The sequence below is a fragment of the Benincasa hispida genome, chromosome 10, assembly GCF_027475165.1.
Source record: "Benincasa hispida cultivar pf3 chromosome 10, pf3_genome.v1.1, whole genome shotgun sequence".
Classification (NCBI taxonomy): Eukaryota; Viridiplantae; Streptophyta; class Magnoliopsida; order Cucurbitales; family Cucurbitaceae; genus Benincasa; species Benincasa hispida.
The window spans coordinates 22,015,839-22,031,058 of NC_143487.1; the positions used below are offsets into that span (position 1 = coordinate 22,015,839).

Below are 15,220 nucleotides of genomic sequence, written 5' to 3' on the forward strand. Positions count from 1 at the left end.
CTATACGGTAGTCCAGTTTCTGCGTTTGCGTCCACTTTCTGCGTTAGCTACAAAAATAGACAATTGAACGCATAATAACGCATAATAATAGGTTAGCTGAGATTCTTAATGCTGAACGCCACAAGCTCAATTTCTTATGAATTCCTAACATAGTTGCCACATATTCTGCTTAACATTCTTTATAATTCTAAATAAAAGGCCTAAGATGACATGCATTTCTACATGTCATCAATGACCTAGGTAACTTAACCTTAATCTAAAGCTAACTATGAACTTCTATTTGTTCGGGATTATCCTTTGATCTGCAAATGATGAGAGTAGACCAATTGCCTCTACTCAATAAGCTTACCATTTTGGGGATAAGACCGGATTAATAGCTGGGAACATAGGGTGCAAGAGGGAATTCACTCCCAATCGATTAGGGTTAGCAGAGAGGTTGTTCCCTTCAAATGCTAATTCTGGGTCTTGAACAAGAGGTCTCACCCTCTCATTGGCATGAGAGGGATTCGATTTGTTGATTGGATCACAAATCAATTATTCATTAAAGGATCAGTGGAACTTAAGGAACAAGAGGTAATTTCGGGGGTAAAACAGAGATTCGACCCAGCTGTTATTATGAGCAACCTATGAAGGGTTGGGTTAACTTACTAATCATGGTTATATTGAGTGGACATAATATATTTACAGTGAGGGGAGTTCAGCTATGGGCTTTAGTGGAATCACCCATTAGTTAACGAATGGGGGTTAGATCGGTCTAATGAGTTTAGCCGATTAATCTCAGATCGTTGGAGCCCATGATCTGTAGATCCGTGAGGTCCCTTTACTAGCTCGTAAATGGGTATGCCTTAGGGTAGCTTGAGAAATTAATTTGAAACATTCAAATTAAACGGAACAAGTGAATAAATATTTAAGTATGATTTAAATATATAAAGATGATTATTGTGCAAAAAATAATTTAGTATTTGATAATAAATTAATTAATTTTTTAAATTGATTTATGAAATTAATTTAAGAAAATAAAATTTTAAATTAAAATGATTTAAAAGTCATTTTTTATTTTAAAAATGAAATGGAAAAATCGTTTTTGCATGACACATAATGGAAAAAGAGTATTTTCCATTATCATCATCTTTTATGCTCACACACAAACCATGATCTTCTCTACCTTGATTCTCCAAGCATGAGCTACAAGCCATGCACTCCATCTCTTTGCATGTTCATCTTGATATATAAAGAAGATTGGAGTTGTTGGAGAAGGAGATGAAAAAAGAGAGGAATACTGAATTTTGAGAGAAAAATCGTGGTGAAGAAGAAGCTGTCTTCTTCAACTTGCTATTGTGAGCTTCCCTTGTTTCTACACATCTACAAGCTGTTCTTGAGTCCCACAACTCTGCCTAAAGCTCCAAGAGCAGAGTAGGGAAGGCTTTGAGGTGGTTCACGTTGACATCAAGTGAAGACAGCAACTGAACAACGATTTTCTTGAAGAGTTCTACAAAGTATGTTCTGAAAACCCATCTTTATGAACATCATGCTTTAGTTTTTGCCAAAATTAGTGAATTAGAATGCTTATGGATCCTTGATACTTTCGCTGCATGTTGTTGAACTCTAACATCCCTTTTTATTAATTTCAATTAAATTAATATATATACATACATACATACATACATACATACATACATACATATATATAATAACTACTTTATTATATGTTATATCAAATATAACATAAAGCCTATAGTTGTATTGCATCAAATACAACATAACCTATAAATTTTATTTTCTCTAAAAAATATATGACATTTATATTAAATTCACTTATATGAATCTCATTCATATAATTGATGTTTGGATTATGTCGAAATATTTAATTCCTCTCAATATAAATCATATTATATTAATTAAATGAATCTCATTCATATAATTAGTATTTAAATCATATTCAAATTCTTCTCATATAATGTATCAAATACATTATATCACATATATAATCAATTTAATTAATTATATCATATATAATTAATTCCTTCAATTAATTTGAACACTTCAAATTAATCCAAAATGAATTCTCAATTAAATCCCTGTTGAGCTATAGAGAGGACCTTATGGACCTGCAGATTGAAGCTCCAACAGTACTCGAATAATTAATTAAACTCTTTAATTAAATTACCTAAATCCGTTAACTGCAGGTCACTCCACTAAAGATCGACAATTGCACTCTGACCAACAGTTGCACTCTTCGCACTACATATAAATTTTCGTGTCCATTGGATATAACCAATCAACAGTACGGTGACCCTTTACAAATTGCTCGTAAGTACAGTTGGGCCAAAATTACCGTTTTGCCCCTGTAGTTACATCTAATTCCTTAAGTACCATTGATCCTTCTAATGAAAAATAAGTCATAGTCGAACTATGACTAAATCCCTCTCGGGCCAAGAGAGGGTGTGGCCACTATGTTTAAGACCCGGAATCAGCCCTTAAGGGAGCAATTTATCTACTTGCCCCTACATCGAGGAAGGAGTGAATTTCGTCTTGTGTAGCTGTGTTTCCAGCTCCCCAGTCAGACGAATCCCCAAAATTGTAGGCTTGTTGGGTTGGCAATCTGGCCACTCTCACCCATACAAATCAAAGGACTGCCTTCATTAGCAGGAGTTCACAACTCACTCAGGATTCAGGTCATGTCATCTATGATCATCCTAGTGAAATGTAAGTCTCTATCATTAACGGCGTTATATAAAGAGACTAATCATTTCGTGGTCCGGTCTTATACAAGCTCTTTGTATAGATACCCCCGCTCACATGTCTCCACATGAATGATCAGGATCAGATCATTTGTAGCACTTTACAACACTTGTAACACCTACGAAACGAGTCATATCTGTAGTGTCACCAAGATAAGGTACCCAACCTTATCCATCTACTACAGATCGTTTAGGTTATTATTTAAACAAGATCCACTTGTATGTCTCTACATACTTGTTTAAATTACATGAAATAACCTCGAATCTTAGTTTTTTGGATTGAGTATATGCTGATAAAAATAACACTTATTTTATTAACAACAATATGTTTACACAAAGTTTACAAACTACGAGATAACAAGGAGATTTAGGACACCATTCCTAACAATCTCCCACTTATTCTAAAGCTTAAGGAGACCAATGTACAATAAATAAAGTACAAAATCACAATAAATTAGGGCATACACTATACCCTAGTAACACTTCAGACTTCTCAGTAGGCTCCAATGCGGAACTGTTGGACCTTGGTGGATCAACTGCTGTTGGTGGTGGTGGTGTAATAAGCAGAGGGTTAAAAGGTGTTTGCTGTGAACTTGGAGAGGATGTAAGAGAAAGAGGGGTTACCTCAATGGGAAAGATGGTGGCTAAGGGTTCAACGACTAGGGGTGCTGCTGGATGCATAAGGGTGTGATGGTTGTGATGATTGGAGGGGAAGCTGGTTGTTTGTAAGGCTTGGCGATAGACTTCTTAGTAGGGCCTTTTGACACAGGCTGCCTCAGTTGAGTGGAAGGGGTTATGGACTTAGGGTTTTTAGGTTTAGGGGAGATGGAAGGATTGAGTTTTGAAGGGGTTTTGGAGAAGATAGAAGATCGCTGGGAGATGAAGGGTTTTGTGGAGGGTTGTATAGTTGCCCTGGGCTTGGGTTGGGAAGCTGCCTTTTCGGAGGAAGAGACAACGACTGGCCATTTGTTGGAGGCAGCAACCTTCGAGGATAGAGTTGGTGATAAAGGCAGAGAAGGCGAAGGCAGAATGGACGGGGACAAGAAAGAGCTTATCGGGCTGTCTTCGACGAAGCTCTTAGAGTTGTTTTGGCTATGAGAGGCGTCTGACATTGTTTTTGGCAAAAGAGGTTTAAAATTCTTGATAGACAGTGATCGGAGTAGTGCAAGCAGATGAAAAGGAAATTGAAGAAAGCTTAGGACAAAGGAAGATCGCGAGGAAGAAGTAGAAGAAGACTTGGAGAGAGAACTCTATGCTTTTATAGGCAGACGCATGAGGAGAGAGAGAGGGGACAGACGTGACTCGTGTCAGCTACATATGATGTTTCATCTGCACATTTAATGAGCACTTGAAAAGACATGCATAGGGTCACTCAAATACTCGAGTGGTCCACCTCCCAATATAACGACTCTTCCTATTCCAATGCATGATCATCCGTTGGTCTGACTTTAACGCACCTATTCAAGTTTTTCAATTTAAGTAAACTACGATTTTGGTTGTCTTTATTAACAAACAATATCAAACACATATTCAAAAGCCACAAACTAGAAAATTCACTACCAAACAAGAATTTAAATAAGAACATAAAGAAAGCATAATATACAGAAAACAAAAGGAAACATAGAAAGAAGGTGTCCTTGGAATATAAGTATCTGATTGCATGTAGGGATAACTCCAATGCAAGCATCAAGCAGGCTCACATAGATCGATGGATGTTTTACAACGCTCTACATCCCCTTCTATGTACGAATTTTTCCCATGAGGAAAAATTTCCTTGATAATCATTCATCCAACTAGACTTTAATTCTTTTGATAATGAATTTCTTTGATAATGAATAGTTCAGACCACCTAGACTTTAGTTTTCTTGGGAACAAGCGTAAATATGAGTTAAATAACAAGACTTTTTGACCAACAAATAATTCTTTCTTATTGATGCCCTGGTCGTGCCAATGCTTGGTCTTCTTCTTGTATATCTTTGCGTTTTCATATGCCTTCAACCATCATTCATCCAACTCGTTTAGTTTTCATACGCCTTTAATTCGTTTGATTATCTCCAGCGGCTTCTAGGTCTAAGTTTAGCTTCTTGACCGCCCAAAATGCTCCGTGTTCCATCTCTAGCAGCAAGTGACATGTTCCCAAACACTAGGGCATACGAGGACATTCCTATTGGTGCTTTGAACACGGTCTAGTATGCCCATAGTGAAGGGAATTGAATTCCCATGGAAGCGTGAGATCGCATTAGATTTTGTTTTTCAGTTTTTAAGGAAACAAAAACAACAAATAAAACAGAAATAATAATGGATAAACACTATAAGAAGCATGTTTTAAAAGAAGAAACAAAGGGATAAAACAACAAACCTTTGTCGAATCCCGAACTCTTCACGTGTTCCTTTCCATATTCTCACAAACGTTTTTTCAACGAACAAGGAACACAACTTCAACTTTCAAAATTAATTCCTCTTATCTATCATTTAGTAAGCTAACAAGGGGATCTTATGACCCTACAAGTTAGAAGCTCCAATGATGTGAGATTAATTAATTAAACTCTTTACTTAAATTAATCAATCTTCATTAACTACCGGTCACTCCATTAAAGACCGATAGTTACACTCTTCGCACTGTAGATATATTTTCATGTCCATGGATATAACCAATCAACAACAAGTCAACCCTTCACAAATCGCTCATACTACAATTGGGTCAAATTACCGTTTTACCCCTGTAGTTACCTCTAACTCCTTAAGTACCACTGATTCCTCTAGTGAACAAATAGTTTATAGTCCAACTATAAACTAACACCTCTTGAGCTAGGGAGGTTGAGACCTTAATGTTCAAGACCCGAAATCAACTATTAAAGAAGCAATTTATCTACTTTTCCTAAGGACAGGAAATAGTGAATTCCATCTTGTGTTTATCTTGCCTAAATAACCCTAATCCAATAAACTAATATCCTAGACTATTGTATGAGTCTTGTGAAGGGATTAAATCCCAGGCGGAAGCATCTGATCATCTTACAATTTTGTTTTTGATTTTACATAAACAAAATACAGTAGAAAAATAATAACATAATGGATAAACAATCAAGATTAGCATGCATTTAAGAGAAGAAAAGAGGGAAGAGCTAAACCTTACCCTTATAGATTCCTAAATTCTTCATGATTCCCTCTGCATCTTCTCCATAACATCTCTTCAATGATCAAAGGACACCACCGTAAGTGAAACCTTATTATTCTCTAGGGTCCTAAGAATTAGATGTGTGGTATCCAGGACTTGGAAGAGGAAGAAAAAGTAGTAGAGAAAAGAAAAGAGATTTTGAGAGAAGTAATAAGAGCTAGGATTCAGAATTCCCAATTCAACTGTGTCACAAACATGGGTCATGAAGACCTATTTATAGAGAGGAGGGATGACCTCATTTTCCTAGCTTTTCTTATTCTTACTCTAGTTCTAATATAATTAAATAAAATTTATTTAATTAATTAATCTAATAATTAAATAACCATATATATTAAATCTAATTTAATATATATAATTAATTAATAAATAAATAAACATCACATGTTTATTTATCTCTATTTCTCAAAAATTAATTAATTAATTAACCATGAATTAATCAATTAAACGACTATATTAAATCATATTTAATATAGAATTAATCAATATATAATTATCACATATTTATTTGTATACATCTCTTTAAAATTTGAATCTTATTCAAATATTTTTCTCTCTTAATTATAAATCATATCTATTATTAACCATATTATATTAATCTCATTAATATGCAATTGATTTGAACAATTCAAACCATTTCTCTTATATATCCTTTAGTGATCTAACAAGGGAACCTTATGAACCTATAGAAGCTCCAATGATATAAGATTAATTAATTAAACTCTTTAATCAAATTAATCAATTTTCATTAACTATCTGTCACTCCACTAAAGACTGATAGTTGCACTATTTGCATTGTAGATTTATTTTTGTGTCCACGAATATAACCAATCAATACCGAGTTGACCCTTCACGGATTTCTCATAACTATAGTTGGGTCAAAATACCGTTTTACCTCTGTAGTTACATTTAACTCCTTAAATACCATTGATTTCTGTAATGGACGAACAATTTATAATTCAACTATAAACTAACACCTCTCGGGCCAGTGAGAGGTTGAGGCCTCAATGTTCAGGACCCGAAATAAGTTATTAAGGGGGCAATTTATCTACTTTCCCTAAGGTCGGGAAAGAACTGAATTCCATCTTGTGTAGTTATGTTCCCAGCTCCCTACTCGGATAAGTCCCCAAAATGGTAGGCTTGTTGAGTCGGATAATAAAACCACTCTCACTCATACAAATCAAAGGATTGCCCTCATAGCTAAGAGTTCACAACTCACTCAAGATTAAGGTCAAGTCACGTATGGTTATCCTAATGAAATATAAGTCTCTTATAGCAATGGTGTTATATAAAGAGACTATTCATTTCGTGGTCTGGTCTTATACAAACGTTTTGTATAGAATACTCCCGCTCATATGTCTCCACATGAACGATCAGGATCAGATCATTTGTAGCACTTTACAACAATTGTAACATCTACAAAGCGAACCATGTTCGTAGTGTCACTAGAATAAGGTACTCAACTTTATCCATCTACTACAGACCGTATAGTTTATCACTTAAACATGATCCATTTGTATGTCTCCACATACATGTTTAAGTTTCATAAAATAATCTTGGATCTTAGTTTATTGGATTGATTTAATGCAGTATAAACATTAACAAAATACCTCTTATTTTATTAGATATATAATTTATCTTTATAAACTACAAGATACACTCGATTTAGGATATTAACTCCAATATCTTGAACTGTATGTGGAGACATACGGGGATCAGTGTTCAAGATATAGCCTAAAGGGCCTATAGTATATAGATAAGGCTGGGTACCTTATCTTGGTGACACTATGGATACGACCTACTTTGTATCGGATACAAATGTAATGATCCAACGTGTTCGTGTAGGGGACATGCGAGTGGGGATATCCTATTCAATGAATTTGTATAAGACCAAACCACAAAATAGTAACCATTAGATGTAACTCCGTTGACTAGTTAGGTTTCTATTTCACTAGGATGACCTTGGCAACTTAGTCTTAATCCTGAGTGAGTTATGGACTCCTGTTCACGAGGGATTATCCTTTGATTTGTATGGGTGAGAGTGACTAGTTCACCGACTCAATAAGCCTACCATTTTAGGGACAAGACTAAGTGGGGAGCTAGGAACATAATTTCACAAGATGTAATTCACTTCTTCCCGACTTTAGGGTAAGTAGATGAGTATTCCTTTAAGTGGTGTCTTCGAAACTTAAACAAAGGGCCTTACTCTCTCATTGGCCTGATTTCTGTTTAATGCTTGGACCATAAATAGGTTGTTCATTAGAGGAGCATTGGTACTTAAGGATACAAAGGTAACCTAGGGGTAAAACGATAATTTGACCCAATTTGTGTTACGAGTACTCGTGAAGGACTAACCTACTGTCATTGGTTTATATCCATGGACACAAAAATAATCTGCAGTGAGAAGAGTGCAACTATGGATCTTTAGTGGAATGTACCCATAGTTAACGAATATTATTTAATTGGTTAATGAGTTTAGCCAATTAATTTCATATCGTTGGAGCTTCTAATTTGTAGGCCCATGAGGTTCCCTTCCTAGCTCGTAAAGGGAATTGAGGTAACTATACTTTGAATAAAGTTTGAAATTTTCAAATTCACTTAAGAAAATAATATAATATATAATGATATATTATAATATAAAGTTTATATTTTAATTAAACTTTATAATATAAATTTATTTTGGATATGATTCAAAATTAAAATTTTGGGGAGAATTAAATATTTGAAAGAGTTCAAATATTAATGAATTGGATTCACATTAAAACTATAGGTCATGAGAGAAATACAATTGAATATGATTCAAATGTAAGCCAAATTAAATATTTGGAGATAATTTAATTGGAGAATTAAGTAATTATTTAATTAAATTTAATTTAATTAAATTAATTGAATTAAAACTATAGATTATGTGAGAGAAGTTTCATTTAATATGATTTAAATGAAATCATTATTAAATCAAATGAATTAATAATTAATAATTAATTAATTAAATTAGATTTAATTAATGATTAATTTAATTAATTAAGTTAATTAGATAAATCTCACATAGGCGAGTTATCTAAAAACATAAGTGGTTCCATGTTTCTCTCCATCTCTATCTCAATTAATCAACAAATTGGTTTTGATCACAGAGGAAAAAGAGAAAAATCGTGTATAGAACAGTTTTGGACCTTTTACTTCTCTCGAAATTTCCTCATTCTCCCCTTTTTTTCCCCAATTCAATTGGTTCCCACAAACTAAAAATTACCAAAGGTTTCTCAGAGGATAGGAAGCTTGCTTTTTTGATGGTGTTCTAATATCGCAATTGGAGAACTGAATTCTCACTTATTCTACAAAGGTAAAGGTTTTCTATTCTTTTTCTGTGAATTTTAAGCATGCTTAACCTAGATTCTGATTTTAAAATAAGTTATTTTTGTTTTTCTTTGGTCTTTGTATTATTTCTGAATTGCTCAGTGTACGAGTATTTCAATAACCCAAATTAATAATGAGTTTTGATTTTGTGCTTTCCGCTATGATAGGGCTTTCATCTCTCCACTATGGTCATCCTAGTGAAATGTGAGTCTCTTTTAATAACGGTGTTATATAGAGGACTATTCATTTTGTGGTTCGGTTTTATACAAACTCTTTGTATAGAATACCCCGGCTCGCATGTCTACACATGAACAACTAGGATCTACTCATTTGTAGCACTTTAAACAATTGAAACATCTACAAAGCGGATCGTATTCATTGTGTCACTAGGATAAGGTATCCAACTTTACCAATCTACTACAGACCATTTAGGTTGTCACTTAAATATGATCCACCTGTATGTCTCCACATACATGTTTAAGTTTCATAAAATAACCTTGGATCTTAGTTTATTGTATTGAATTAATATAGTCTAAATGTCAATAAAGTACCTCTTATTTTATTAGATATGTGATTTGTATTTACAAAACATAAGACATATGAGATTTAAGACATCAACTTCAACAATCTCCCACTTGTCCTAAAGCAAGTAGAATGTACAGTATCAAATACTATGCAATGAGTGGAGTATACAATGTCAAATACCATAAGTGGGATGTGCAGTATCAAATAATACAACAAACTAGGGCATACAATATACCCAACACATTTTCCACTTGCCCTAGATTAGTTGACCCATATCTCGTAGACCCATGTTCTCTAGATGACTCAAAAAAACTTTAGCCGTGAGAGCCTTTATAAATGGATCAGTAATGTTGTGCTCCAAGGAAATCTGTGTGATAGTCACATCTCCTCGTTGCACCATTTCCCTAATGAGATGATACTAGCACTTAATGTGCTTTCCTCGTTTGAGATTACGAGGCTCCTTTGAGTTCGCCACTGCACCACTGTTATCACAGTAAAGGGTGATGGGCAATGTCAAGTTTGGAATGAATTCCAAATTTTTCAGAAAATGTTTGAGCCATATAACTTCCTTAGCAGCTACATATTCTACCTCCATCGTGGAATCTACAATGCATCCTTGCTTGATGCTACACCATACTATAGCTCCCCCATTCACAGTGAACACTGATCTTGATGTAGATTTCTTGGAATCCTTATCATTCTATAAATTAGAGTCAGTGTATCATAAGGATCAAATCCTTAGCACCGTTAACAATCATATAATTTCTCATTCTCCGAAGATGCTTGAGAATAACTTTAACTTCTGTCCAATGATCTAGTCTTGGATTGAACTGATATCTATTGACCACTCTCATTGTATGGCAGATATCAGGCCTAGTACATAGCATGACATACATAAGACTACCTACCATAGATGCATAAGGAATCTGTCTCATCTCATCAACCTCTTGAGGTGTCTTAGGACATTATTCCTTGGATAGAATAATTCCATGCCTAAACGGTAATAAACCTTTCTTGGAATTTTTCATCGAATATTTGACAAGCATTTGTCAATATATTTCTAAAACACAGTATATTCTACGTCGAGGCTCCCTCAACTCTTGAGTAGGATGTGTTTGACTTGATGAAGAAATATCAACAACTCTTGTTGAATTGTTTTCTTCTTCAACAACTCCGATTGAAGTTTTAGTAGTGTCTTTGGTGAGTCCATTCAATACAATCATACTCCGTGATTCATGCTTTCTAATGTGGTCTTCCTCCAAAAAAGTCATGTCAATATAAATACCTTATTCTCTTTTGGATTGAAAAATAGATCACCTCTCGTTTCCATGGAATAGCCTACAAATAGGCATAATTTTGAATGCTGTTCCAATTTCTTTGGGATTGCCACAAGCATGTGTGGTGGATGCCTCCCAAATTTTGAGATGCCCTAAACTACTTTTACGACCCTTCCATAACTCAAAAGATGTTTTAGAAATATTCTTTGATGGAACTTGGTTCAAAAGGTATGCTACAGTCTCTACTGCATAATCCAACACGAGATGGGAAGAAAAAAGTAACTCATCATGGAACGAGCCATGTTTAACAAGGTTTTGTTTCTCCTTTTTGATGCACCATTCTTTGAGGTGTACTAGATACTGAGAGTTGACATGTGATTCCATGTTTTATCATATAGTTCTAGAGTCCTACATCCATGTACTCTCCATTTCGATATGATCAAAGTGTTTTTATCCTTTTATCTAACAAATTCTCAACCTTAACCTTATACTCCTTGAACTTTTCAAGTGTATCAAATTTATGTTGCATTAAGTAAATGTACCCATATCTAGAATAATCGTCAGTGAAAGTGACAAAATATTCAAAACCTCCCATTGCTTTGACATTCATCAGACCACAAAGGTTTGAAGGTATAAGCTCCAAGGGTACTTTGGCTCTATAATCTTTTTTAGTAAAAGGTTGTTTTGTCATTTTTCCTTCGAGACAAGACTCACATACTGGTAAAGAATTTTCTTCTAACTCATTTAGAAGTCCATTCTTAACCAATCTTTCAATCCTATTGAGATTAATGTAAACTAGTCTTAGATGCCAAAGATGAGCGTTTTCTTTTGGAGAAACTTTCCTTATTTTGTTTTGGTTAGTTACAGTGTTGAACATTTCAACATTATATAGAATTTTAGATACTAACGGCCTTGGTATGTATAAGTTACTTTCATTTGTTGCTGAACATATTTCAACATCATTTTTTGAGACAAATGCTTTATCACGAATAAACTACATATTATAAGAATGTTTTAGCAAACAAGATATTAAAATCAAGTTCCTTTCAAAGTTTGGAACAAAATACATACTGTCCAACAATATGAATTTAGAATAAAAAAGTAACTTAATGCTCCCTACTACTACAGCTGAGATGACCTCGTCCGTTCCTATCTTGAGAGTCATCTTCCCAGCCTCGAGCTGCCTCCAGGAACTACTTTCCTATAAAGAAGTGCAAACATGGTTAGTGGCTCATGAATCAAGTATCTGTTAGACCTAAGAAACATGCAACAGAAGAAAATAAGATCATTAAGCATTCTAATTCATTAATTTTGACTTCAAATTCAACATGCTCATAAATTAAAAAGAGGGTTTCATACTAACCTTTGAAGATCTACTTGAATCTTGAATTCCAGTTGCAACTCTCTCTTCCTTTAGATGTGAGACACCACAAGGTCTTCCCTATTATTCTCTTGGTGCCTTATATTGAGTTATGGAACTCAAAACAAGTGTGAATTGAGAGAAAAATGGAGAGGAGGTTTCTGGTTTTTCACTTGGAAGAACACTTCTTCCAACTTCAAATCTCAGCCTAATTTCTAAGTTTGCATGGCTTATTTCTACTCAGAAATGAAGTATATATTGCATGAAATTCATGCAAAGAGAAACCATGCATGGATTACACCTCCTAGTTTGAAACTTTGAGTTGAAGAATGGTCGAATTATGAGTGAGCTACTTGGAATGTTAGTGTTTGGATTTTTCCAATTTTCCAGTTTTCTTCAAATTTTCTTTTCAATTTTGATTTTCAAAATATAAATTCTTTTTCAGTTTTATTTCTAATAATTAAAATTAAAATTTTATTAATTTTACAAAATTAATTCTTTCTAATAAAATTAATAATTAATAATTAATTAAATAATTTAATTAATTTAATATCCAATATTAAATTAATTTAACACCTATTCCACATTCATGAATCCCTATTCATGACTTTAATATTTAAATCATATTTAAATATTAATTGATTCTCCAATTTTGTTTAATTCCAAAATTAAACGTGTAATTATATCACATATAATTACTAATTCCCTTAATTCTAATTTGAACGTTTCAAATCAACTTATCACGCTACTCTAAGGCTAATCCGTTTGTGAGCTTGTAGGGGGACCTAGTAGACCTATAGATCATGGGCTCCAATGATCCGAGATTAATAAGCTAAACCCTTTACACCGAATTAACCCCCATTCGTTAATTACTGGGTCATCCATTAAAGCCTAGAGTTGCACTTCCCTCACTGTAGATATATTGTGTCCACTTGATATAACAATGATTAGTAAGTTAACCTTTCATAGGTTATTCGTAATAACAGTTGGATCAAATGACTGTTTTACCCCTGAGATTACCTCTTGTTCCTTAAATCCCATTGATCCTTTAATGAACAATTGGTTTATGATCTGATCATCAAACCAAGTCCCTCTCGGGCTAATGAGAGGGTAGAACCCCTTATTCAAGACCCGAAGTTAGCACTTAAAGGAACAACCTCTCTACTATCCCTAAAAAGGGGTAGAAGTGAATTCCATCTTGCACCCTATGTCCCCAGCTATCTACTCGGTCTTACCCCTGAAATGGGAGGCTTATTGAGCCGGCACTATTGTGCCAACCCTCACTCATGCAGATCTAAAGATAATCTCGAATAAACATGAATTCATAGTTAGCTCAGGATTCAGGTTAAGTTACCTAGGCCATTATTGTGAAATAGTTAGTCTTTAACAGTAACACTGTTATAAAGTAAGAGTAACTTATTTCATGGTCTGATCTTGCACAAACTCTTTGCACAGGACGCCTCCACTCCGGATGTCATTACATGCACGAATTAGGATCATTTCGTCTATAGCAGTTTACAACTTCTTGTAACAACTAGAGAGTGGGCCGCATCCGATAGTGTTACCAGAATAAGGCACTCAACCTTATTCATATACTATAGACCATTTTGACTATTTACTCGGACCTGATCCAATTTTATGTCTCCATATAAAGTTCAAGTACTCATGTAATAGTCATGGATCTTTTAGATTATTGGATTTATTTGTAAAACGAAATAAGAAATTCATATATTCAATAACAAATTTATTGAATTTTCAGAATAAGTTCTATTGTTTACAATCAACGAGTTTTAGGACATAAAACCCAACAGTATCCAAGTACTGCTATCATGTTCCACTAAGTACATTCCAAGAACAAGTAGCTCATATTTACCTTCTTTGTCTTTCTTCTTCTTGGCCAAATAAACTGGGCAATTCCGTTTCCAATTCCCATCCTGGTTGCAGTGGAAACAATTTGCTTTTGCTCCTTTGACCTTTTTCCGTTTCTTGGTGGCAACAAGTGGATTTGCTTTATTCTTTCCTTTACCACCCTTTTTCTTCTTCCACTTCTTGATGGATAAGAAAGAAGGCATTGACTTGGTCCCAGAGGTTGAACCTTTGTGGAAATTTTCCTAGGAAGTGGCAACGTTTACGTTGTTGGCATTTTCCTCAACTTTCATCAGGGACTCATAAGTCTGTAGCTTGTTTAGAAGAGTGGTAAGGTTGTACTGAATCTTATTCATAACCGCATTCTTTCGAAACTGGAGATAACTCTTTGGAAGAGTCTCAAGTATAAAGCTAACTTGAATGGCTTCATCTATGACAATGCCATTAATTTTTGCTACGTTGAAGTGGACCATCATGTCCTGGACATGCTCCTTAACATACGCTTCTTCTGGCATACATGCATTAAAAATGGACTTTAAAGTATCATGCCTGAGATGAGTGGCCGGTTGGCCAAACATCCCCCGTAGCGACTCCATGATCTCTAAAGTAGAGACCATGACTTTATGCTTCTTGGTCAATACTTCAGATAAGCTAGCCAGAACGTAGACTTTGGCCTTTTCATTGGCCTTGGTCCACCTGTCATATACCTCATGAATAGTTCATGAGGCGGTAGGTCTAGGAGTTGGAGGATATTTCTCCAACAGGACGATTTCAGGTCATCAATCACCAAAACCGTATTGGTTATATTTTTCCATTGTGCATAGTTATCATTAGTTAATTTGGTGGTTCCTAGCAAGGAGATTATTGCATTAGTCATATTTTCTAATACAAAACAAATCACTTATTTTAGACACTTATGCAAAAAATC

At 34.5% G+C, this 15,220-nt stretch overlaps 1 protein-coding gene across 1 annotated transcript; it reads right to left on the reverse strand.

The window, feature by feature from the left end:
- Nucleotides 1-14,537: 14,537 nt before the first annotated feature.
- On the reverse strand, nt 14,538-14,909 carry LOC150033190 (uncharacterized). The gene has a single exon (XM_090306313.1). The coding sequence runs from the start codon at nt 14,907-14,909 to the stop codon at nt 14,538-14,540; it is 372 nt and encodes a 123-aa protein (XP_090162439.1).
- Between the last annotated feature and the right edge of the window lie 311 nt (nt 14,910-15,220).